Source organism: Geotrypetes seraphini, chromosome 3 (assembly GCF_902459505.1).
Source record: "Geotrypetes seraphini chromosome 3, aGeoSer1.1, whole genome shotgun sequence".
Lineage (NCBI taxonomy): Eukaryota > Metazoa > Chordata > Amphibia > Gymnophiona > Dermophiidae > Geotrypetes > Geotrypetes seraphini.
Window position 1 is genome coordinate 397,303,728 of NC_047086.1, and position 25,545 is coordinate 397,329,272.

The following is a 25,545-nucleotide window of genomic DNA, read 5'->3' on the forward strand; positions in this document are numbered from 1 at the left end:
ATGAAACAGTTTGAGGTGCTATCTCTGGGCAAATACCAGACGACTGGAGGATAGCAAAAGTCATCCCAATTTTCAAAAAAGGATCAAGAGATGAACCAGGAAACTACAGACCGGTGAGTCTCACATCGGTTCCTGGGAAGATAATCGAAGCACTAATTAAAGATCGCATTGTACAACACTTGGAAAAGCACAACCTAATTAGAGCTAGTCAACACGGCTTCAGGAAAGGGAGATCATGTTTGACAAATTTACTTCAATTCTTTGAGAAGGTGAACAAGCAAATAGATAATGGAGATCCAGTGGACATAATTTACTTGGACTTCCAAAAAGCGTTTGACAAGGTTCCGCACGCAAGGCTTATGAGTAAACTACTAAGTCATGGAATAGGAGGAGAAGTGCACGGATGGATCGGAAATTGGCTAGAGAACAGAACACAGAGGGTAACCATAAATGGGAAATTCTCGGACTGGGAAAAGGTGACCAGCGGCGTGCCCCAGGGCTCGGTTCTTGGGCCTATCTTGTTCAATATTTTTATAAATGACTTGGAAGAGGAAACATCATGCAATATAATCAAGTTTGCAGATGATACAAAACTATGTCTGGCGGTTGGCTCTCAAAGGGACTGTGAGAATCTTCAGAAGGATCTAAACCAGCTGGAAACGTGGGCGATAAAGTGGCAGATGAATTTTAACATAGACAAATGCAAGGTGATGCATCTGGGAAAGAAAAACAAAGAACATGATTACAAGATGTCGGGGGTGACATTAGCCAGATGCGAACAAGAAAGGGATTTGGGGGTGCTGATAGACAGAACCCTAAAGCCATCGGCTCAATGTGCGGCGGCGGCGAAGAAAGCAAATAGGATGTTAGGCATGATTAAGAAGGGGATCACGAGTAGGTCGGAAGATGTTATAATGCCACTTTACAGAACAATGGTCAGACCACACTTAGAATACTGTGTCCAACACTGGTCTCCATACCTTAAGAGGGATAAAATTCTGTTGGAAATGGTTCATAGGTGAGCCACGAGACTAGTCAAAGGCATGGAGAATTTAAGCTACAAGGAACGCCTCGGAAAACTGGGACTGTTCACCCTCGAAAAGAGAAGACTGCGTGGGGATCTGATAGAGACTTTTAAAATATTAAAAGGATTTGACCAAATTGACCAGGAAGCAGCATTACTGACATTTTCAGATGTGACACGGACAAGAGGTCATAGCCTGAAACTGAGTAGCAGCAGGTTCAGGACAAATGTCAGGAAGTTCTGTTTCACACAACGAGTGGTGGGCGCTTGGAATGCTCTCCCGGAGGAGGTGGTGGCAGAGGCTACTGTTCTGGGTTTCAAACGCAAGTTGGATGCACACCTTCTTGCAAATCATATTGAGAGATACGGGAAATCCGGGTCTCCAACAAGGAGCACCTAAATGGGCCTCTGTGTGTGCGGATCGCCGGACTAGATGGACCTTGGTCTGTTCCGGTGAAGGCGTTTCTTATGTTCTTATGTTCTTATCATGGCAGTAGCAGCAGTAGCAGCCTTGTTTACTGCACGGACCTGTCACACAAGACTGCGATGGGCAACCTTGACCCCAGCTTGAGCTGGAAGGGGTGGATTATGTGGCAGATGCCTTGTATGACCTCATTCGGGTCCCGGGCAAAGTTTCGGCGTATGCGGTCTCTGCTCGCAGGATGCTCTGGATCAGAGAGTGGACCAGTGACTCTGCTTCTAAAGCAACCCTAAGCAGATTGCCCTTCAAAGGGCAGGTGCTTTTTGGCAAGGGCCTTGATGAACTTATGGCCAGTAGCAGTCCGCCACCTTAAATCACTGCCGGACAGCAGACCTCATGACCCCCTTCTTATTGATTGACGATGTTTTCAGTAAGGCACACCTGATGATGATCTGATTAAAGAAATAATTAAACATGCAATCCCTTGCTTTATTAAATTATCTCTAAGGAAGGTTATTGTTTGCCCATTTATTTATTAGTGCCTTTATAAAATAGGCATCTTTCCAGACTTCTCACTTAGCCATCCTGTTATAAAATCAAGTTCTAAGGCTATTAAGCCTGGTACTGCCCCTGGCCCTGATGGTTTCTCAGGCGAACTTTATCGAATTTTAGAGACATCACTTTGCGGCCCTCTGTTGTCTTATTTTAATGAGGTTATACGAAGTGGTTCATTTCCTCGATTTGCTAACGAGGCATCTATAGTTCTTTTACTCAAACTTGGTAAGGCTGCAGATCTCCCAGGCTCTTATCAGCCTATCTCTCTACTCAATGTGGACCTTAAGCTTTTTTCTCGTATTTTAGCAAATAGATTGCTCCCTTATATTCCTCTGCTAATCCATAAAGACCAAGCTGGCTTTGTTCCAGGACGGCAATCAGTGTTAAATGTACGTAAGATTCTACTTGCCTTGGCTCACGCTCAGCAAGAGGCGCTTCCAACTTTATTTGTGAGCTTGGATGTGGCCAAAGCATTTGACAATGTCTCCTGGACCTATATGTACCAAACGTTGGATTATATTGGAATCTCTGGATTTTATCGCCAAGCTCTCTCTTCTTTGTACACTAATCCTATGGCTTCTTTGCTGATTAATGGAATTTCTTCTGATAAATTTTCCATTTGCCAAGGAACCCGCCAGGGTTGTCCCCTATCCCCATTACTTTTTATTCTTACATTAGAACCACTCTTTAAAAAGGGTAAATACGATTGCATGAGAGCCATGGTAACAAAACGATTCGAGAAGATGGTGGACAAACTTGAAACAGTAGATCAGGCATGGTGCCTATTGAAAAATACTATTGCAGAAGCACAAGATCTCTACATTCCGAGGATTTCTAAAGATCGGAGAACTAAAGGCAAAGGAGAACCGGCATGGCTTACCATACAGGTGAAGGAAGCCATAAAAGAAAAGAAGGACTCTTTAAAAAAATGGAAATGCACGAAGACAACCGAAGCCTGGAACAAACATAAAGATGAACAGAAGAAATGTCACAAGGCGGTGAGGGATGCAAAACAGGACTATGAGGAAAAAATAGCCCGGGAGGCCAAAAACTTCAAGCCCTTCTTTAGATACGTGAAGGGGAAAAAACCTGCAAAAGAGGCAGTGGGACCCCTAGACGACAAGGGAAGAAAAGGGTACATCAAGGAAGATAAACAAATCGCAGACAAACTAAATTCCTTCTTTGCGTCCGTCTTTACGGAGGAGGACACCTCAACAATACCTGAAGCAGAGAAACTGTTTACAGGAGAAATAGAGGACAGCCTCACCACAGTTGAAGTGAACTTAGATCAGATATACTATCAGATCGACAAACTTAAAAGTGACAAATCCCCTGGACCGGATGAAATTCACCCAAGAGTCTTGAAGGAATTGAAGGTTGAAATCGGAGAGTTATTGCAAAAACTTGCAAACCTGTCAATCAGAACTGGTCAGATACCAGACGACTGGAAGAAAGCAAACGTCACGCCAATTTTCAAAAAAGGATCGAGAGGAGAACCGGGCAACTATAGACCTGTGAGTCTTACGTCTGTCCCCGGCAAGATGATTGAATCACTGATCAAGGATAGCATAGTTCAGCACTTGGACACACACGACTTGATGAAACCCAGTCAACATGGATTCAGGAAAGGGAAATCGTGTTTGACGAATTTACTCCAATTCTTTGAGACCGTGAACGAGCAAATTGATAGTGGAAAGCCGGTGGACATAATATACTTGGACTTCCAGAAAGCGTTCGACAAAGTTCCACACGAAAGACTTCTCAGGAAACTACAAAGCCATGGCATAGAGGGAGATATACAAAGATGGATAGGCAAATGGCTGGAGAACAGAAAACAGAGAGTGGGCATAAATGGGAAGTTCTCCGACTGGGAGAAAGTGACTAGTGGTGTACCCCAGGGCTCAGTACTTGGGCCGATCCTTTTTAATATTTATATCAATGACTTGGAAAACGGAACAACCAGTGAGATCATCAAGTTTGCAGATGACACAAAACTCTGCCGGGCAATCAGATCGCAGGAGGATAGTGAGGAACTCCAGAGCGATTTGTGTCGGTTAGAAAAATGGGCGGAGAAATGGCAGATGAAGTTCAACGTGGAGAAATGCAAGGTAATGCATTTAGGCAGTAAGAATAAGGAATACGAGTACAGAATGTCAGGTGCAACTCTGGGAAAAAGTGAACAAGAAAGGGATCTGGGTGTACTGATAGATAGGACCCTGAAGCCGTCGGCACAATGCGCGGCAGCGGCAAAGAAGGCAAATAGAATGTTGGGCATGATAAAGAAAGGAATCTCAAGTAGATCGGAGAAAGTTATAATGCCACTTTATAGGGCAATGGTCAGACCCCACTTGGAATACTGCGTCCAACATTGGTCTCCCTATCTAAAGAAGGATATAAAACTGCTGGAGAGGGTGCAGAGACGAGCAACTAAACTAGTGAAGGGTATGGAGAAACTGGTATATGAGGATCGACTTAAAACACTGGGATTGTTCTCCCTTGAGAAAAGGAGACTGCGTGGGGATATGATCGAGACCTTCAAAATACTGAAAGGAATCGACAAAATAGAGCAGAGAAGATTATTTACATTGTCCAATTTGACACGGACAAGAGGACATGAAATGAAGCTAAGGGGGGACAAGTTCAGGACTAATATCAGGAAGTTCTGCTTCACACAGAGAGTGGTTGACATCTGGAATACTCTCCCAGGGGAGATTATTGCGGAATCAACAGTCCTAGGCTTCAAAAGCAAACTAGATGCATATCTCCTTGAGAGAGGCATATAAAGATATGGTTGGCTGTAAAATAAACCAGGTGTATACCTGGCAGGGCCTCCGCGTGTGCGGATCGCCGGACTTGATGGACCGAAGGTCTGATCCAGAGATGGCGCTTCTTATGTTCTTATGTTCTTATGTACCCTGCGTAATTTTACAGAGGTATAGGGGTTAGATATAGCCGATCAGAATCTTAAAATATTGGCATTTCCAGATGATTTATTGCTTATATTAACAAACCCAACACGTTCTCTTCCGGTGGCTCTGGATTTAATAGCGGAATATGGGTTCTATTCGGGTCTGGTTATTAATCTTGATAAATCAATGGCTATGCCCTCCCACGCCTTTCTGCGTCATCAAAGGAAGGGCGTTTTTCCAGTGCAATCGGCTGACACCCATTTTAAATATTTGGGAGTTTTGATCCCAACAGATCTTTCCACTTTATACACCATCAATATAGAACCTTTGTTCCGCTCTTTGTTAGTAAAGCTACGTATATGGCACACTTTCCCTCTTTCTATTATGGGTAGAATCGCATTACTTAATATGATTGTGATTCCCTCCTGGATATATATATTTCAAACTCTTCCTTTATATCTTTTGACTCGAGACGAGACCAAGTATACCCGTTCTCTTCAATACTTCCTTTGGAGGGGCTGCCGGGCACGATTATCTTATCAACAGATAGCACGTCCACTCTCCAAAGGGGGCCTTGGATTACTCAATCTTCGTTATTTAACCATCAGTTGCGGTATGCGCCATATTAATAATTATTTCAGGGGACCATCTATTTTTTCCAATACCTCCATAGAATTTACCTGTTTCTCGGGAGATCATTTCAGTGCATATCTACATTCTATCTCTTCGTCCTCCCCCTCTCATCCTGGACCAAAGTTGTTTGGCATGCCTTTGAGACGGGTTTGGGCATGGATATGCAGATTTCATGGATTTAGTCACCGTGAGTCCCCCTTCCTGCCTATTTGTTCTAATAGACACTTTTTGCCTGGAATGGGGGTTTCACGGTTTACTTACTGGGAATCTAAGGGACTGGTATATTTGTTTCATTTAGTCCATCGGGATGGTACCATTAAATCCTTTGCCCAGTTATGTAGAGAATATGATTTGACTGATAGGGACTGTTTTGCATATTTGCAGATCCATCACTATTTGAATTCCCTTAAGCGATCTAATTTGGACACTGCCAAACGTGAAACATTGTCTACGGCTTACACGTTAGACTCCCAAATGATGGTGCCTCTTAAATTTTATCATTGTTATCTGAAAGATGAGACCCCATTGCCTGACTATGCAAAATACCAGATCGCTTGGGCACAGGATCTTAATGTTATACTGCCAGATGACACTATTTCTACTGCTGTAACCCAATTTTCCTCTTTAAGGAAATATATATACTTTTTTGAAATGCAATATAAATTGCTATTTCGATTATTTGTTTCACCTAAGTGGGCGCATCAAGCTAAATTACGCTCTTCTCCATGCTGTATGACATGTGGATTTTTGGAAGCTACCCTTGGCCATATGTTTTGGTCTTGCCCGGCTGTTCAATCCTTTTGGTCCAGCTTATTTACCTTTATCGGACATATTTGGAAGATGACAGTACGTCCTACACCAGAACTACTTTTTGGGGTCTTACCCTATCACCATCCTAGACTACCTGGAGCTAGGATCTTTCTGCGATGGTCAATCTTGTCTGCTTTAAAATGCATTTTGTTGTTGTGGTTAGAACCAACTGTCCCTACGCTTTCCTTGTGGAGGTTTCAGATGATTACTGTGCTAGCCTGGGAACGCCGGAGTGTTCCGGACCTCTCCTCAGCATGTGGTCTTCACTTTACGGCCACTTGGGAACCCTTTTGAAATACTATGACATCTGTGTCTAGAAGTCGTATTTTGAATTATTGAATATATGTTTAATTATGTGTCTGTATATATGAGTTAGTTCTTTTGGGACTCCGGATAGGGGGTGGGGTGGGGGATGGGGACGTTTAGAAAACAGTAAATGGTAGAGCCTTGTTTAATTGTAAGAAATATTGGATCTGTTAGTTCTCTGCTCAATAAAAATTATTTAACCATAAAATCAAGTTCTTAGGAAACAGGGCTGCTGTCCCTTTAAGCAGTAACTTTGCATCAGTGCTTGAGTGCTGCTGACAGCATGCTGCAAGGACCTTAGCAGCTGGTGCAAGTTTTATATTATCCCTCCACTTAACAGGAATGGCTGTCAAATAAACAGCTGTCCAGCCACCTTCCACCATCCAAAGCAAACACTCCTGCACTTAAGCTTCCCTGCCCTTAAAAAAAAACACAAAACCTTAATTTGGTCAAGCTGTAACCCTTGTTTTCCCAGACTATGAGGGTGAATTGGTAGGAGTTCTCTCTGTATAAGAAGACTACACGTGGAGAGATGATGCCTGGGATTGCTCTTCCATTTCTTTATCTTGTCCTTCCCACTGTCTTCAATGTGTTTTTAGAATGGGTACCTATGTGCCTTATGGATAAAATGGTGGTGTTGCTGTGTGTATCATTTTCCAGGTAATAAATAAAACAAAAGAAAAATAAGGTGATCATTTTTTATTGCATTTGATGAACTTTCAAACTTTCTTCAGGGCAGGTATGAGCAACGTGTTCTAAAGATGAACTATTCATTGAGTGAAAAAAATATTTTCTCCTTTTTTTTGTTATGGTATTTCCATGTAACTTCATTGAGTGACCTCTAGTCTTTGTAATGTTTGAAAGAGTAAAAAATCGATTCACTTTTCCCCATTCTATACCACTCAGGATTTTGTAGTCTTCAATCATAGCCCCCTTCAACTTTTTCAAACTGAAGAGCCCCAAACTCTTTAGCCTTTCCTCATATGAGAGGAGTCCTATTCCCTTTATCATTTATCACTCTTCTTTGAGCCTTTTCTAATTCCACTATATCTTTTTTGAGCATCCAGAACTGAACACAGTACTCAAAGTGAGGTTGCAACATGGAGCAATACAGAGGCATTGTAATATTCTTAGTGTTATTTGCCATCCCTTTCCTAATGATTGCTTTTGTGGCTACTGCCGCACACTGAGCAGAAGATTTCAGCATATTGACTACAACGACACCTAGATCTTTTTCCTGGGTGCTGACCTCTAAGGTGGACCTTAGCATCTAGTTACTATGATTTGGATGATTCTTCTCAATGTGCGTAACTTTGCATTTGTCCAACAACTCAATAGCAGAGCATGAAGAGCTGAGTCAAAGGCCACTAACATCTAACAGAATTAGCACCGAATTTATTCCCACATCTATCTCTGGTGGTGTTTCATGTCCAACAAGGAAGCCCAATTAGAAAAGATGAGACCCTATGTACCTCTAAAATATTCCAAACAAGCGGAAGAATATGGAATATCAGCTTCAACCCAATCATCAATTTCCATTCAAACAATCAAAAATTGCACACTGAAATCGGACAGTCTGTAACCTAATTCATTATCTAATTACCACATTAACCTAATGGGGAGTGTGTGGCGCAGTGGTTAAAGCTACAGCCTCAGCACCCTGGGGTTGTGGGTTCAAACCCACGCTGCTCCTTGTGACCCTGGGCAAGTCACTTAATCCCCCCCCCATTGCCCCAGGGACATTAGGTAGATTGTGAGCCCGCTGGGACAGACAGGGAAAAATGCTTGAGGACCTGAATAAATTAATGTAAAACCATTCTGAGCTCCCTTGGGAGAACAGTAGAGAAAATTGAATAAATAAATAAATAAATCTTATAGTGTATAAGAGAAGGAAAAAAACCTCTGAACCCCGTCAAAATTGCTATTGTCTTTTAGACAATAATATCATTGGCTTTTTCCTTGATGATTGGGTTTACCCTTTGTACCTTTCTGTTACTTTCACCAACACAAATAAGTTAGACACGGATTGAAACTCTCCACCTGCTTACTGTTTTCGTCACCCCCTTAATAGATGACAGTAAACCATGTGCCATTAGGGTTGCCCAGAAAATCCTATAGTTGGAAATTGAAAATTATCCCATGAATTTGATTGTGCTTGATCAGAAAATAATTTTTAAAAAAGTTTTAAAGCCCATCCTGGGATCGCTCAGTCATAAAGCTCTGTTTTTCGTAAAATTTGCTATTATTTTGCTGAATGGAACAAATTTCTTGGTATTATAGCTCTAACTTTTATGTTTTCACACTCACCAATGATACATTGATAAAAAGTTTCAAGTTTATTTCAAAGTTTGATTAGATCGCAAACTCACAATTCGATGCGATTTACAAGTAATAATAAAATCAGAGTAAAAAAAAACCCCACATTGACATTTTATGCTAAAGATCTAATGGTATTTTATTAAATGAACCTTCAATATCTGCACTTTATTTTGAAAAGTAGAAATATATATTTTGAACCACTACTCGCCTAGACTGAGGACTCATTGAGCATAGTACATTATGCTGCCAACATGTCAAGATTATGTCACTATATCCCACACAAAATTCCCTCGTATAGTATGAATATACCCTGTCTTATGCCAATACAGTACATTATAATGTAAATGTACCCTTATTTATATGCATAATCCTATGTCCAAAGAATGTGTATGTACTCTAAATCAGTGTTTTTCAACCTTTTTACACTTATGGACCGGCAGAAATAAAAAAATTATTCTGTGGACCGGCAGTTGAACACTGGGCTAAGTCGTGGGCCAGACCCCGCCCATCTCTACCCAATGTCCACCCCAGACCCCGCCCCCATAATAGTACTAATTGCACCTTGCACGTCCCGTGCCTCAACTGGAAGCCTTCCCTCTAACGTTGCAACGTCAGAGAGAAGGCTTCTGATTCAGGCGCAGGATGCCCATAGGAGCCACTGTCTGTGGCTTTGTGCACTGAATCACTTAGGAAGAGGGAGCTGGCTCGAAGATAACGCCGCATCGATCGCACCGTGGACCGGCGCTTGAAGAACACTTTTTGGGCCTGATGCACATGCTGGCCCTGTGGACCGGCAGGAAATTTCTGTGGACCGGCACATATAAAGATATGGTGGCTATAAATAAACCAGGTGTATACCTGGCGGGGCCTCCGCGTGTGCGGATCGCTGGACTTGATGGACCGAAGGTCTGATCCGGAGATGGCGCTTCTTATGTTCTTATGTTCTTATGGTTGAAGAACACTGCCCTAAATTGTTTGTCCTAAAAGCATTGTGAATGTATCATTGTAATCCCGTTTGTCCTCCTGGGGAGGACGGGCTAGAAATCTCAAAAAATAAAATAAATAAATACTTTGCTAATAGCTACGAGAACATGGACATTTTGGAGTAGTCATCTACCAATGGTGTTCCAAACATTCAAGCACTCAGGGCCAGATTCTCTACTGGCTGCATGTCAATCACGTTTAGACGCCATTTACAAAATCCTGCCTAACGGCGCCTATCACATAACTTAGGCGCCAGTAATGTAGACCAGGGTTTACTGGCCTACATTGCAGGCACCAATCGTGCCTATCTCTGTCTCCACCCCCAAACACACCCATTTAGGTGTTAGCTGTCTATCTTTCATTGAATCAGGTAGGCACCTATCGGCCAATTAATTATTTTTTCCAATTATGAGCTTGTTAAAGCGTCCTTTATAGAATATGGCCCTCAATGTCTTCTTGAGATAGGATAAAGCCTGCGATGCTGTTCAACTCTTTGCAACTAGGCCTCACGCTGCACTGGGTCTGTGATAATGTCAGTGGAAAAGTCAGTTATCAGTTTAACACCTTGTTCAGCTGTGTTGTTAACCAGCTTTACTGTGTTGACAAACTGTTCAACAGTATGGAAGTTTTGATCTTCAGACCACCTGTCCGCTGAATTCATTGGTAATACCAAGAGCATGAAACAGGAAATGTGATTCAAGTCCAACCAAGTCTACCAGTGACGTGCTTTGGTTTACCTGCTTGAAAACCGACCTGCCCCAATGAAACTGTTCTGGCACTGCTATGTTCAACAACTTTGAAGCAATGTCCATTTGTCCTGTTTAATCACTGTCAGTGATTAAAACATGTTTGCTGAAAAGTATGAATGGTGCAACTTCTTCTGTCAGGTGGTTAGACAACTTCTTCAACATGATGTCAGCGACTTCACGATTGGTAGTCATGCAAAATTATCATCCAATTTTAAGGGAAAAACCAGATTTTGGTGGTGCTTTTATTCATTAGCTTTGAGCAACCCCAGGATTGGCTTAAAAAATTGTGCAAAAAATATTTTGTGATCAAGCACATACAAATTCATGAGGAAAACTTCAATTAATAAAGTTTTTCCGATTTTAGATTTTTCTGGACAACCCTAGTGTACATGTTTAGCTATTAGCAAAGTATATTAAATTTCTGTCATTTCCCATTATAAAGTACAGATATTAAAAGTTCATTTAATAAAATACTGCAATATTTTTTCCATAAAATGTCTTTTTATCAATGTATCATTGCTGAATGTGAAAACAAAAGCGTGTGGTGCAGTGGTTAGAGCTACAGCCTCAGCACTCTGAAGTTATGGGATCAAATCCCACGCTGCTCTTTATGACCCTGAGCAAGTACTTATTCCCCCATTCCCCCAAGTACATTGTGAGCCCATCAGGACAGATAAGGAAAAATGCTTGAGTACCTGAATGTAAATAGGACAGTGGCATATAAATGCTAAAAATAAATAAATACCAAGATATTTGCTCCATTAAGCAAAAATAATAGCTAATTTTCCCCCTCTTTTACTAAGCCCTGGTAAAGGTTTATACCATGGCCTGGAGCACTAATGCTCCAACGCTCATAGAAATTCTATGACACTGCATTTTTTAGCATTAAAATCTTAGTTTTCAAATTCTAGGCCATTCTTTGGTCTTCGCTAGATTCCTCTTCATGTTATCAACACCATCAGGGGTGGCTTGTTGCAGAGTTTGGTATTATCCAAAAAGAGGAAAACTTTTATCAGACAGCCTTGCAATACACCACTGGAATCTGACAAATAGTATCCCTTATTAATATCCAAAAAGATTTTTACTAACCTTGTCTTGCATGCCTGTCACCTCCATTATATGCAAATCTCTCTCATGCATATTCATTAGGGCTATTTTGACTGACTGGCTGGTGGTCCTCCAGGTCAGGGTTGGGGACCACTGAGTTATAGCACTGACTTCTATAGTTTGCACTTCCTTCTGAGCTTGCACAAGCTGAATTACAATGGCTGGCTGATGGTTCTCCAGGACAGGGTTGAGGACCACTGCTATAACTCACACTACATGAGCTGATGAGGCCACAGTCATCAGTTTTTCTTTGAATTGTGTAGACTGGTTCATAACCCAAAATAAAGGGTTTTTTAACAATCCCAACCCACAGTTTGGGTACTAGTGCTGCCCAATTTGCTGATTCGAATCAATTCACCAATTCACCTTGGTGAATCGATTCGAATCAATTCACTTTTTAAAAAAATCAAACTCACTGATTCAGTGAGTTCTGACTCCAAACATACCTCCAGACCTCTCAAATATCAGCAGTGGCAATGATTGGCTTGGCAGATGCAGCGCGGTGAACAAGCTTCTCTTGGCCTGCTTCACTAGGACCTTCCCTCTGCTGCATCACTGATGACGTCACTGATGATTTGGCAGAGGGAAGCCCTGATGGGCAGGCTGTGAAAAGTCTATTCACTGCGCTGCCTTTGCAAAGCTGATCACTGCCACCGCTGCTGCTATTTAGGAGGCCCGAAGGGGGGGGGTCAGTCAGGAGATGTTGTACAGTGGAATAAGAGGGATGGAAAGCTGCTGCAAAGGTGGAAGGGAGGGATGAAAAGCTGCTGCATGGAGGGGGGAGAGGAAAGAGGAGAAAATTGGTGGAAATGGGATGGAGAAAAGGAAGGGACAGATGCAACAGAGGTAGAAAGGAGGTGAGAGAGCGATATCCTGCATATGGTGGAGGGTAAGGAGACATGAATGGAGAACAACAGAGAGAGAGAGAAATGTTGGACATAGGGTAGAGGGCAGGGAGAGATGGTACATGGGAAGAAAGAAATGGTGCACATGATAATGGAGGGGAGGAAGAGAGAGATGCTGTATGGAGGGGAACAGAGAGGTTTGATCCAGGGCACAAGGCAGGGAGAGAGAGAGAGAGAGAGATGATAGACAGTGGAAAAGGAGCAGAAATGTTGGATATGGCAGTAGAAGGGACAGTAGAGATGGAAAATGGATGGTGAGCACGGAGAAAGAAGAAAATGTCAAATGGGCAGGAAAGCCAGGCGAGCAAGTTAACAGAAGACAAACAGAAACCAGAGCCTGGAACTAACATGATTTGAATAATAAAATGACCAGATAACAAAAGATAGAAAAAATAATTTTATTTTCTATTTTATGATTACAATATGTCAGATTTGAAATATGTATTCTGCCAGAGCTGGTGTTAGACAGTGAACGTGAACTAGGACCTAACAGAGAGAGGAAAAGTCTTTTTTGTTTATTTGTTTGCACTACAGTGCCAGCATGGGGCTGGACAGTGCAAAGGGGGCTGAGGTGGGTGAAGATGCTACATAATAAACCTGCCAGGACGTTTGAAAAATATGCCCTATCAGGAAAAGTGAATCGAATCAAATCGAAAAATGTTTTCCCTGAATCGGGCAGCACTATTGAGAACCACTGTTCTAAAGCCTTGTCTTAAGTCATACTAAGGACTCCTATTATCAAGCCGCACTAGCGGGGTTAACGCGTGTGACTTTTCATCACACGTTAACCCTCATGTTGGCCAAAAACTACCGCCTGCTCAAAAAGAGGCAGTAGCAGCTAGCACGTCCCGCGGTTTAGCGCGGCTTGATAAAAGGAGCCCTACTAGCTCATCTAGAGGAACATTGTGTCTCCTCAAAGTCCTTTGGCAATAACCCTTCTAACATCATCAGACTCGTTGACGTTGACATCAATTCTTCTGTTTTATGTTCTTTATGTGGAGAAAGTTTTAAAGAAACCTCTCATGCATACGGAATTTCATGAGAAAGTGATCCAACCAAATAAGAGCACTCTTTTACAAATCTATGTCATTTCCCTTAGTAAAAATCTGGAATGGTCTCACTTCAGAAATTAGACTTCTCCCTTCTCTGACATTTTTTCGGAAAACTTTAAAGACGTATCTTTTCCAGAAATTTTTAACTGATAAATAAGGGATTGTAACAGATGAATTTTCAGTCAAATCATCATTTTCCTTTGTCTTTTAATTAATTTTGTGAACCGGATCGAGTCCCTAGTGGAAATGACCCGGTATATAAGACCAAGGGCCTGTTTTACAAAGCCGCATTAGCGGCTGCAGCTCATTAAAGGCCCAGAAGCCCATAGAGATTTAAAGGGCTTCGGGGCTTTGTAAAACAGGCCCTAAGGTTTGGATTGGATTGGATTAGAGGGGAGGGGAGAGGAGAGGGGAGAGGTTTTTGTTTGGGAGGGTTTTTCAAAACCATTTTTATTGAAAAATTGTCATAGCAATGCAATGCAGACACAATACAAGGTATGAAATATCATTGCCATGCACAAGTATAACATATCTTATGAACAATAATTTTCCATTTTTTTTTCCTCCCCATCCCCAACAAAAAGTCGGCCCTTAAACCTCTAATCAGAAAGTAACAGAGAACTAAACAGGGTAGTGATAAATTTAATAATCTGCTCCGAGCAACTGGGGTCAAGGAGTTCCAAAATGGCTCCCATATGGTTTGTAGGCGTCTTCCTCTAGGAGTGTCTAAATCAGGGATTCTGTGGCGTTCCAGCTGCAGATGCTGGATAAGTAAAGCTCTCCACTGAGCTACCGATAGAGATGTTGGAGTCAGCCAGTGTAGCAAGATAGATTTAACACCCAGGAGTAAAGCGACCTTCAGAAAATCACACATACCCCTGGGCAGGAGGGGGTTTTATAAATGTTTTAAGTAAGAAAATAAATAAATAAAAGTTGTAACTTGCTCCCCTGCTGATAAGCTGGGGCTAATAATATATCAATTATAGGCTTAATTATTTAAAATCATTTGTTTTCTGTAGTTTTCAATGAATTCTAGAAACCCATACATAATAATCACAAACTAATCAACAAGACTCACCAAACATAGCAACAGAAATCAAAATAAGGGAGACTAATCCTCTTTAAGTAAAAGCCTTCTCAGAAGAGAAAGACTTTCACTTTTTTTTCTAAAATCCAAAAAATCATTTCTCAACCAAAGTCCAAGGAGCACAGAATTCCAGACTTCCAAAACAGAGCGTGATTCTATGTGTTGACATTTGTGTGCAAATCTTAAGGGTGAAAGAAATTGGTGTAGATAATCAGGGGGTTGAAAATCATCCAGCCTGCTTTAACCTTCCACCATTCTACTGGAAGCCAAGTCCCAGAGGGGGTTGGGGGCTGGGTGGCATGCCTAGGGTCCCAATGGGAGCTTTAGAATTTCAATCCACTGGACTAACCAAAAGGCTACTCTTCCGCACTGTCTCTCTTGTGCTTCTTCAGCCTTGTACTCTTCCCAGCTTGATTTTTGCCATGCTGCAATTCCTTCCTCCCCTTGCACCCCCAATTCCCTCCCTTTCCTTTTCCCCCTTGAAAGCCCCACACCCATCTTCTTTTGCTTTTTCACCAATGCCACGATTCCCTCCTTGTTCCAGCAGATGTTGGGATTTTGCCAGTAAGATGGTCCACTTTTTCTAGCAACATGACTCTTCTCATGTGCCGGTGGGAGTCGGATCCCCGCCAGGACACAATTCTCCACATCCTTCCTGTGCCCATGAGGGTTAGGTCCCTACCAGCCTACTATTCCACTCCTTACCATGTGCCACTGGATGATGGGTCTTTTCCTGCATGCTCTTCACCTCTGCTATGCTCTTCTCTGGTGGCAGGCGCTGACTCCCCCAGTTGTGTACTGCTTTTCTACCACTTGCATACATCCCTATACATGTGCGAGCAAATCGATGCGTACAGACAAATGGACAAACCCTACCTAATAGGTACTTTTGCGGCCCTTCTAAGATACCAGCAGACAGCACTGTCCAGTTGATATGTTGTGGGTTACAGAGACAACACCCCTGTTGATGTTATTAAAGTCAGTGGAGTGTCAGCAGTCTGTAAGGACTCTTTTCTCTCCCCTGAGCAGTCTTTCCTTAAGCGAACAAGCACACGTTTCCCAGTTTCTCTTATGAATTCTATTATAATTTAATCCAAGCTAGTAACCTGGGTTCACTAATTAAAAATGGATTCCTTTCTGTTCTGTCTCCAAGGAATATTAGTGTAATTTTGTGCATGTTGGTAAGGCTTCATGACACATCCCTAACACCCAAAACATGGATTTCAAATGTGTACAACAGAATAGCTGATTGTCCTGGAACTCAAAAGGCAGTTGGCTTTTCAGGATATCCACTATAAAGAGGCATGAAATCAATTTGCAAACACCAGAGGCTCAGTAATAATTCAGAGTAAAATTGTTTCAGGGATATTGTTTCTGTTACCATACCATACAATTTCTTATACCCCGCAAATCTCTGCAAGGATTCATTGCAGTTTACAATAAGATTCGTAGATGTACATTGTAGTAGGGGACGTAAAGTATAAATGAATGAGGATTTGGAGAATTACAGAGAGAAGAGATATATGGCTTTAACAATTTTCTGAATTGATTACCTGTGTTTTTGTTATTGTGAGTCAATAAACAGCATCCACAGTCATATACCCAGATAAGAGATAAGGGTTGTGGTTTTGGCTACCTCACTGAAAACTTACAAATATAGAAAACGAGAACCAATACTCAAAGCTAAAATGAGAGTAAAAAAATGAAGGTCCTGCAATAAAGATGAGAATCCCTTCTGAGCTCAGTCTGCAGAATCCCTGCCCATCCTGCCTTGGCTATTAATTTATGAATCCCGTGACGACCTGAAACTGGCCCGTGTTATCAGTCTGTTAGCACACACAGATGGCTTGATTCTGCTGTATTAGCTGAGGATGAGCACACGCGTGTTGATAAAATGTATGCAGAGGCCAATGACGTGGAAAACAAGTTCTGTAAACAAGGACCAAAAATATCATTGATTTGTAACTGGACAATACCTCCTAATTCACGTAATTCACTGGAAAATGGGCTCAGTGAAAGGACACTCGGGGAAAGGAAGATTAATAGGCATCACCTGGCTGAGGCTTCTGTTCTGAGCAGATGCATCCCTGCTTCTCTATATCCTCAGGACAGAATGTGATATACGAGTCAGAAAGAGAAATTCCACAACTTGCGGGTCAGCAACACTTAGAAGAGCAGCTAACGAGGTTCAATAACAAAGGTGTTACATATGTAAATGTTTGGCATACTAGTACATATGGGAGTCACACTAGACCGACATTTAGCACTAGCAGAACACACAAACGTAGTGGTACAAAAATGCTTTTTTACATTGTGGAAATTAAGAACCATAAAAAAATATTTTGATCCTTTATCGTTTATTGGTGCAGGCATTAGTTTTATCTATTTTAGACTATTGAAAAATCATCTATTTAGGAGCACCCAAAAAATTCTAAGAAAATTAAGGATAATTCAGAATACAGCTGTTCGATTGATTTTTGGTTTTTTTGGGGGGTTTTTGGTGACTGAGTTCAAAGAAGCGTGGGATGAACACAGAAGATTTAGAATCAGAAAATAATATTAAAGATTGAACTAGGCCAGTTACTGGGCAGACTTGTACGGTCTGCGTCTGTATATGGCCGTTTGGAGGAGGATGGGCAGGGGAGGGCTTCAATGGCTGGGAGGGTGTAGATGGGCTGGAGTAAGTCTTAACAGATATTTCGGCAGTTGGAACCCAAGCACAGTACTGGGTAAAGCTAAGAAGAAAAAATTAAAAAATTTAAATTGAATCAGGTTGGGCAGACTGGATGGACCATTCGGGTCTTTATCTGCCGTCATCTACTATGTTACTATGGTTTATAAAAGAACGACCATATTAGTCCATATTATCGTTTACTTCATTGGCTGCCTTTGGAGGCAAGAGTATTATTCACATTTTCCTGTATCTGCTTTAAGCTGATATCAGGATTAGAAACATAGAAATTGACGGCAGAAAAGGGCCATAGCCCATCGAGTCTGCCCATACCAATGACCCACTCCCCGATTCTTACTCCCCTATAGATCCCACGTGAATATCCCATTTTCTCTTAAAATCTGACACGCTGTTGGCCTCAATCACCTGCTGAGGCAGCTCATTCCAATGATCGACCACCCTTTCGGTGAAGAAGTACTTCCTAGCATCACCTTGAAATTTCCCTCCCCTGATTTTCAGCGAGTGTCCTCTGGTTACCGAGGGTCCTGTAAGACTGAAGATATCATCTTTCACCTCTATACGCCCCGTGATATACTTAAAGGTCTCAATCATGTCCCCCCTCTCTCTTCGCTCCTCCAGTGAGTACATCCGCAGTTTTTTTAACCTTTCTTCATACGTCTCCAGCTTACCTTTTTCCTCATTTTGTGTTGCATAGATCATCAAGAGAAACTAGAAACTTCTACTTATTTGCTTATCCAAAAATTAATGGGTGTAGATATAAGACCTTCTTAGATAGGACCCTGGTATTTCAAGCTGGTAGGCAACAATCTTTGTTAGGTAAATGTATTTAGCAAGCTAGGTTATCGGAAATTAATTAAGACCACTTTGTCCAATAAGTTTATTACTTAATGAAAGTTTTATTATTGAAATTCTATTTTACAAATATTTGCATTTTTTACTGTATTATTGTATTTCGCTGATTGTCCAGCTCTTTTTAGTGTAAACTGCCTAGAACTTTTGGTTATGACAGTATAAAAGAATAAAGTTATTATTAAGTTACATGGTGTGTATCTGCAAGGGAGCCTACCCAAGGTTGCAAGCATAGGCAGGACATAGATGGGGCTGTCGCTTATATGCACAATTCACAGAGGACGGTAACTTCTGTGTATCCTTGCCATCTCACTTACAGGTGGGTATGTGGTGGTGGTGGTGGTGGTGGTGGTGCAGATAGCAGCTTATGCAAGCGCTGTAGAATAGAATCTAGGTGACTAGGCATAGGCCTAATATTTAGCTGGGGTAAGTGGGAGCCCTACTTGTATCCCATCCGTGCTTTGCCCCTGTATAAGTTCCCTTCCAAATCTATGCTATGAAGGCTAAGTTGGTATTTGCAGAGCGTTGCTTAAGTGTGCTCTTATGCAGTGGCATAGTAAGAGGGAGTGGGGGGGGGGCGCTCCACCCCAGGCACCATCTTGCAAGGGGCGTTGGCATCCCTCCTCCTCTCCGCCACCCCTTCCCACTCCTCCCCCTGCCATTTCTATGCTCCTTCCCCTCTCTTCACCCTGCCCTTTGTTCACTATGGCGCAAACAGCCACCAATTTGCTGCCCGCTTCGGTGCTCTCTCTGACTTCACTTCCAGGACCCACTCAGATGCATATGTATTTAGTTGCTTCTGCATTAGGCTATGCTAGTATTCTAAAGACACCAGTGGCGTACCAAGGAGAGGGTGGGGGGGCAGTCCGCCCCGGGTGCACGGCTTGGGGGGATGCACAGCCAGCCAGGTCCGGGTCCTCCTGCCCTTCCTTTCCCCCGGCTGCGCCGCTACAATCCTATCTCCCCCAGCCGACAAGAAGTCTTTCCGACGTCCTCTCCGACGTCAGAATTGACGTCAGAAAGACTTCTTGTCGGCGGGGGAGGTAAGATTGCAGGCGCGGGCCGGGGGAAAGGAAGGGGAGACGCAATTTTTTTTTTTTTTTCCGTGGCAGGGAGGGCAGGATGTAAGCAGGCAAGCTGGCTGGCTTTAGCGCGGCAGGGAGGGAGGGAGATAGATAGACAGGCAGGCTGGCTTTGGGGGTGGCCAAAATCTGGAAGGTAGTGGGGGGACATAAGGAGGCACTGGGGGCACCATGGACATGGGATGGAGGCACTGGGGGCACTAAGGACACAGGACGGGACACTGGGGGCACTATGGACACAGGAAGGAGGCACTGGGAGCACTATGGACACGGGTCGGAGGCACTGGGGGCACTATGGACACAGGAAGGAGGCACTGGGGGCACTATGGACATGGGACAGAGGCACTGGGGGCACTATGGACAAAGGAAGAAGGCACTGGGGGCACTATGGACACGGGAAGGAAGCACTGGGGGCACCATGGACATGGGATGGAGGCACTGGAGGCACTAAGGAAACAGGACGGAGGCACTGGGGGCACTAAGGACACAGGACAGGGGCACTGGGGGCACTATGGACACAGGACTGAGGCACTGGGGGCACTAAGGACATGGGAAGGAAGGAGGGAGGGAATAGAAAGGGACAATTGTTGGGCCTGAGTGCAGAAAGAAAGAAATGAAAGAAAGGATACACAGTCAATTAATAGATGTCCCCTTTTGATGAAAAAAAATAAATGGCCACATTACTTCTGACTTACTTTCTCTGCAGCAGAGTCGGCAGCTGTGCTGAGGTGCAGGAAGGTCCCGCGCTGACTCGTCTGCCGGCTCATGCTGCGGAAGAAGTAAGTTACGTCGGAGGGGGTGGATCCGGCAGACCCAGTCATTGCGGGACTTTGCCACAACTCCCTGCGTCAGCCGGGTCCACCCCTCCAATGTTACTTACTTCTTCTGGAGCAGAGTCAGCAGACGAGTCAGCGCGGGACCTTCCAGCATGTGGTTGCTGAGTCCGCTCCAGAGCAAGTACGTCGGAGTGGGGTGGATTGGCAGCCGGCAGCTACAATCATCGTGGGACCTTGCTGAATGAAGGGAGAGAAAGAAGCAGGATTGCTGGAATGGAAGAATGGTGGAGGGAAAGAAAGGGGGCAGGGTGGTATGGAAGGGTGGTGCTGATAGAATTGATGTACAGAGAAAGGGGAGAGACATAAGGGGGAAGGATATTGGAGGGAGAGAAAGGGGGCAGATGCTGATTGAAAAGGGGTGGATGGCGAGAGAAAGGGCAGACATTGGATGGTAGTGGGAAGCCTAAGCTGGATGGAAGTGCAGATGGGTGAGATAAGGGAGCAAATGCAGGAAGGAAATGGGAGGAGAGAAAGAGGAGAGCAGACGCTGGATGGAAGTGGACAGAGAGAGGAGAAGGTACTAGATGGAAGAGTTGGAGAAAGAGGGTACATGATAGAAGAAGGGGATAAATAAAAGGAGGGCACATGTTGGGGAGAAAAGAATTGAGTTAGGGAAACACTGGAGGGGTGAGGGAAAGAGGTGTCAAGCTTTAGGTAGACAGTAAAAAAGGACATTGATGAGAGGGTAGTAAGATCGTAATCTAGAGAGATGCAGAAAATAAATTGAAAAGGAAAATGAGGGGAAAAAGGGAAAGGGATTGCAGAGGAGAGGTGTGGGAGAAGGAAGGAGAGGAGAGAGATGCCAGAACAATGGGGGTGAAAGGAGAGATGGAAGGGGGAGGCATACAGTTTCTGGAAGGGGCATAGAAGGAGAGAAGATACCATATAGGGGAAGAGAGACGGCAGACAGTGATGGAAGGAAGAGAGTTACAAGAAGATGAGGAAAGTAGAAACCACAGAAGACAAAGGTAGAAAAAAATTTTCTATTTATTTATTTATTGTCACTGTTTCTGTGGTGCACTGTATGCAGAGTCCAACTTCTTACTGGTTCAATTTAACCTTTGTCTAAGTATTTCTATTTTATCCCCCCTTTTACAAAACTGTGGAGCGTTTATTAGCGCCAGCCATGGTGGTAGCAGCTCTGATGCTCAGAATTCTGAGCGTTAGAGCTGTTACTACCATGGCTAAAATCCACACTACAGTTTTGTAAAAGGGGGAGGGGTTAGTTTGTGATTACATACTAGGTGAAGGTGTTTTCTGTGTTCTGTGTGTTCGAAAGACATGGTTTTCTGTTAGGATTGACGGTGTACGATTGATCTGTACTAGTCTGGCTTGTTTAGTTTTACAATGTTGTACTGCTCACTGCAGTATGTAAGATGCTACCTTTTCCTAGGTACTCATGTGTGACATGTGGCTTGTTACTAGAAATCATGTTTTTTGTACAGATGGGGAGGATGTCAAAAAATGATGGGCCCCGGGTGTCACATATGCTAGGTACGCCACTGAAAGACCCATCTAAATATGAGTGCCTAAATTCTAAAAGTGCCTTTAATATGCTGAAATGTTCATTTTTTGTCTTCAGTATTCTCACTGTTTATTATCAGGCTTGAATTTATTCCTTCTTGTTTCTGTAGTTTTTTGCATTATTACAATGAAATAATTAAAATCTTTTCAGCCACTGTGCATGGTCTTTGGTAGCTGAAGTTTACATATTAATTTAATCGAATGCAAGATTTCTGAATCGTTCTAATACCATTTAGATCAAGGCAATTTACATCAAAAAGAAGCCATAATAATTCTATGGAAAATGTAATTCCTTGGATAAAAATTATTTAACTAAAAGTACTAACTTTACAATCTATCATATAAAAATGTTTTCAACATTCTACGAAATTTCCAATAACTATCTTCTGTCCTTATTTGTATAGGGAAATCATTCCAAATAACAATAGCAGCATATGTAAAAGAAGAATTAAATTGACATTTAAAATGTATACTTTACCAGCAGCGGCAATTCTTATGTTCTTATGCAATAAACATGTATTACTCATTCTATTAGATGAATTATGGAAACGTGAAAAGAACAAAGTGAGATGATCGGAAGCCTCTGCCTGTATAATATGATGAATCAAACAAACAGTTTTAAAAAATTCTATATGTTTCTCTTGAGGTTTCTTATAAAATATAAAACACTATCGTATCTCTTCAAACCATCTATCAATCTCACTGCAGTATTTTGAATACTAAACTTTGTGGTACGCCACCTTCTCCAGAACTCATTTTGCCCTTTGGTTGGTTCCTTAAATGGGATCTGATTGACTGGATGTTTGTCTCCTTTCAGGACTGAGCAACTAATACAACGTCATTTGGTACCCGCTGTTCTCGCCTGCATTTGCTGCCATGGAAGGAAGGCATTCGGATGTACTCTCACCCTCCTTAAGGAATGCGGAACTTTCACATTGGAAGAGAGGCAGAACATTGTGCCAGAAAATAGATGTGTTTATCCAAGGAGTGGTGCTGAAAACCCCACAAAGGACGAGGCCTTCTTAATTGTGTATATAGACAGTTCTTTGATTTGATTTTGCTAACATGATTATGCAGTGGAGGTAATAGTTTGAGAAAACCTTTCCATTCTATTTCTTTCCTTGTTAAAACCTTTTTAATTAAGTTTCTGACTTTCTGACTAAATCCGATTCCTTTTTTGGAGGAAATATTGCTTTCCTTCCAGCAAATCAGTTGTCGGTGTCTTTAAATTTTCTCTAACAGAAGGAGCACACTGGAACTACCAAGTGAAAATACTGTAGAGTTAAATGTATTCTTTGAAGCTGTATTTTAAGAGCAGTGCTCCCTTTGCTAATGAGTTGAGAATTGGGTTGACCTCTATTACATGACCTTGCTATTGATCTGGAATTTCTAAGGCAAGTCACCAGTAGCTAGCTTTCACTAGTATCATTAAACTGGTGGTCTATGAAAGTTACCGGGTACTTGTGACTGTAAAATCATTTACGTCCCAATTCGTGGTTTCTTCGTTTGCCTATAGATCTCGGTGTCTTTCTTATCTTCCACTTTCAATGAGCTTCAGTTCCCTTCTGCTTCTTTACCATGCTGTCAGAGTCAGCTGTGTCTTGGCCATGTTCAGGCAGCAATGGCGGACAGACAGGCAGACTGTGGGGGAGAAAGAGGAAGAAAAATGAGGCAGAGTAAACTGGTGGAGATGAGCTGAGGTTGGAGAGGAAGAGAGACTGGTGGAAGGTTCAGTACTTCCCTAGCTCTTCTTTTAGCCATGAGTCCTCCCAGTTGTGCTGCACATTTAACGTGTTAATAACACGACTAACATGTTATATACTTAACCTTTGTTAAAAATTTTAACACAAGCCCCCTTACCTCTTTAGTGCTGCCCGCCATCTGCCACATAAAAGAATCAAGTCTTGATAGCTTTCTTAAATTTGGGAAAGGAAGGTGAATAAGAGCCCCAGAGGAGTGCAGCCAGATATCTACTGTCTCCTGTCTTCTTCAATTTCCTCTCTATATCTGTCTCTAACCCCCAGCATCTCCCTTTCTTGTTTTCTGTCTCTCTGACTACTCAAATTTCACCCTCTATTTTTCACTCTTCTCCTTCTTTATACTTTTCTCCTACCTAATTTTTCACCTCCTCTCATTCCCTAGCTCTCCCTTGTTCTATCTCACTCTTTCCCCAGCCTTCTACTCCCTTCTTTCAGCTACACCCCTCTGTATTCACTAACCTCATTTAACTTATTTTCTTGACAATCCCCCATGATCTCTCTTACATGGTTCCATCCATGCTATAGGCAGAAGTCCATTATGGGGGAACATGCATTTCCTCTCATTCCTTCTCCCCACCCCCTCCCGGCAGCATTTAATCCTGCCTTTTCTGGTAGGGCTGCCCAAGCCCCATTAGCCAAAGCAGTCCCTTACCTGAGCTTTCTTCCCTGCTGCCTGAGAAGCAAAGAAGTTGGCAGCATGCTTCAACCACTGATGCTGGCACTCCTTCACATGCTCAGTTCATGTTGCTGGTGGAGCTTGGGCATCCCTGCCAGCTATTCCACGCTGCTACAGAGTGAGGGGGGCTACATCACTGATTTCACCATTGCCATTATCTCCCCTCCTTCCACCCTCATAAACCAGCATCTCCTCCCTATTTCTCACCTTCTCTCCCCACAACCCTTATGGTCTGACATCTCCCCGTAGCTTCCCTTCCAACACCCAGCATTTTCCTGTCCCATCTTTTTTCCTTCTCCCTCTTTTTTTCTGTCCTTCCCTTATAGACCAGTATATCTCCCTCTCTCTTCTCTCTGTCCCTGTGGTACATCTCTCCCTTTCTTTTCACCCCCTAGATCCAAAATCTCCCTCTCTTTTCTCACTCTCTCCCTTCAACCCTCAAAACAAACATCTTGCCCTCTTTCTTCCCTCCTTTCTTCCATTGTCCAGCATCTCTCCCTTCCTCTCTCCACCCCCAGGACCAACATCTTTCTATGTTTCTATCACTCTCTCTTCCATTCCTCTCTCCTTTCCACTCCATGTCTAAACTTTCTCCCTCTTCCCTGCTTCATATTATTTATTTAGTCGATTTTCTAGCCCATCCTCCCAGAAGAGCCCAGAATGGGTTACAATTTTACATACATAGTGAAAGGATAGCAACAAAGTTACAAATTTACACATAGCAAATATACAGAACAATCGATAAGGCAATAACGATTAAGCAATGAACGATAAGCCAATATGAGTAAAGCAGCTAGAGATACAGTAGATTCGTTGCATAGGGCAGATGCATTCAGCAAATACATGGTGGAAGGATAGTAACAAAGTTACAAATTCACACATAGTAGATATGCAGAACAACTTATTGAAAGGATGAACGGTAACAGTGAGATAATTCCTATGTACTGCGTGTAGGACTGAATACATGTTGAGGGATATGAATACAGTAGGAAGGTGAATGATAAAGCAATATAGGTATAGTAGCTAGAGATACAATACATTCATTGCAAAGGAGAATTTTAAGGCACTCTTGGAGAAAGTACATGTAGTACGAAGCATTTCGCCCTACTTTCTCTCCACCCACAGGTGCAACATCTCACTCTTTCTTCCATTGTCCTCTCTCATGTCTGCAATCTGGGATCTCTCCCTTTCCCTCCTCCTCTAACTGTCTGTGGTCTAGCATCTTCCCCTCTCTCCAAATGTCCTTACCAGTTTACCTTAAAAAA

General features: G+C 42.7%; 1 protein-coding gene across 1 annotated transcript in view; it reads left to right on the forward strand.

Annotated features, from left to right (window-relative positions):
• KIF6 (kinesin family member 6) overlaps positions 1–23,415 on the forward strand; it is a 511,469-nt gene extending 488,054 nt beyond the window's left edge. Inside the window, exon 22 of the mRNA XM_033938641.1 lies at positions 22,662–23,415. Coding sequence (XP_033794532.1) covers positions 22,662–22,675 — 14 coding nt within the window. The 3' untranslated portion in view covers positions 22,676–23,415. The remainder of the gene's footprint in view (positions 1–22,661) is intronic.
• Positions 23,416–25,545: the final 2,130 nt, after the last annotated feature.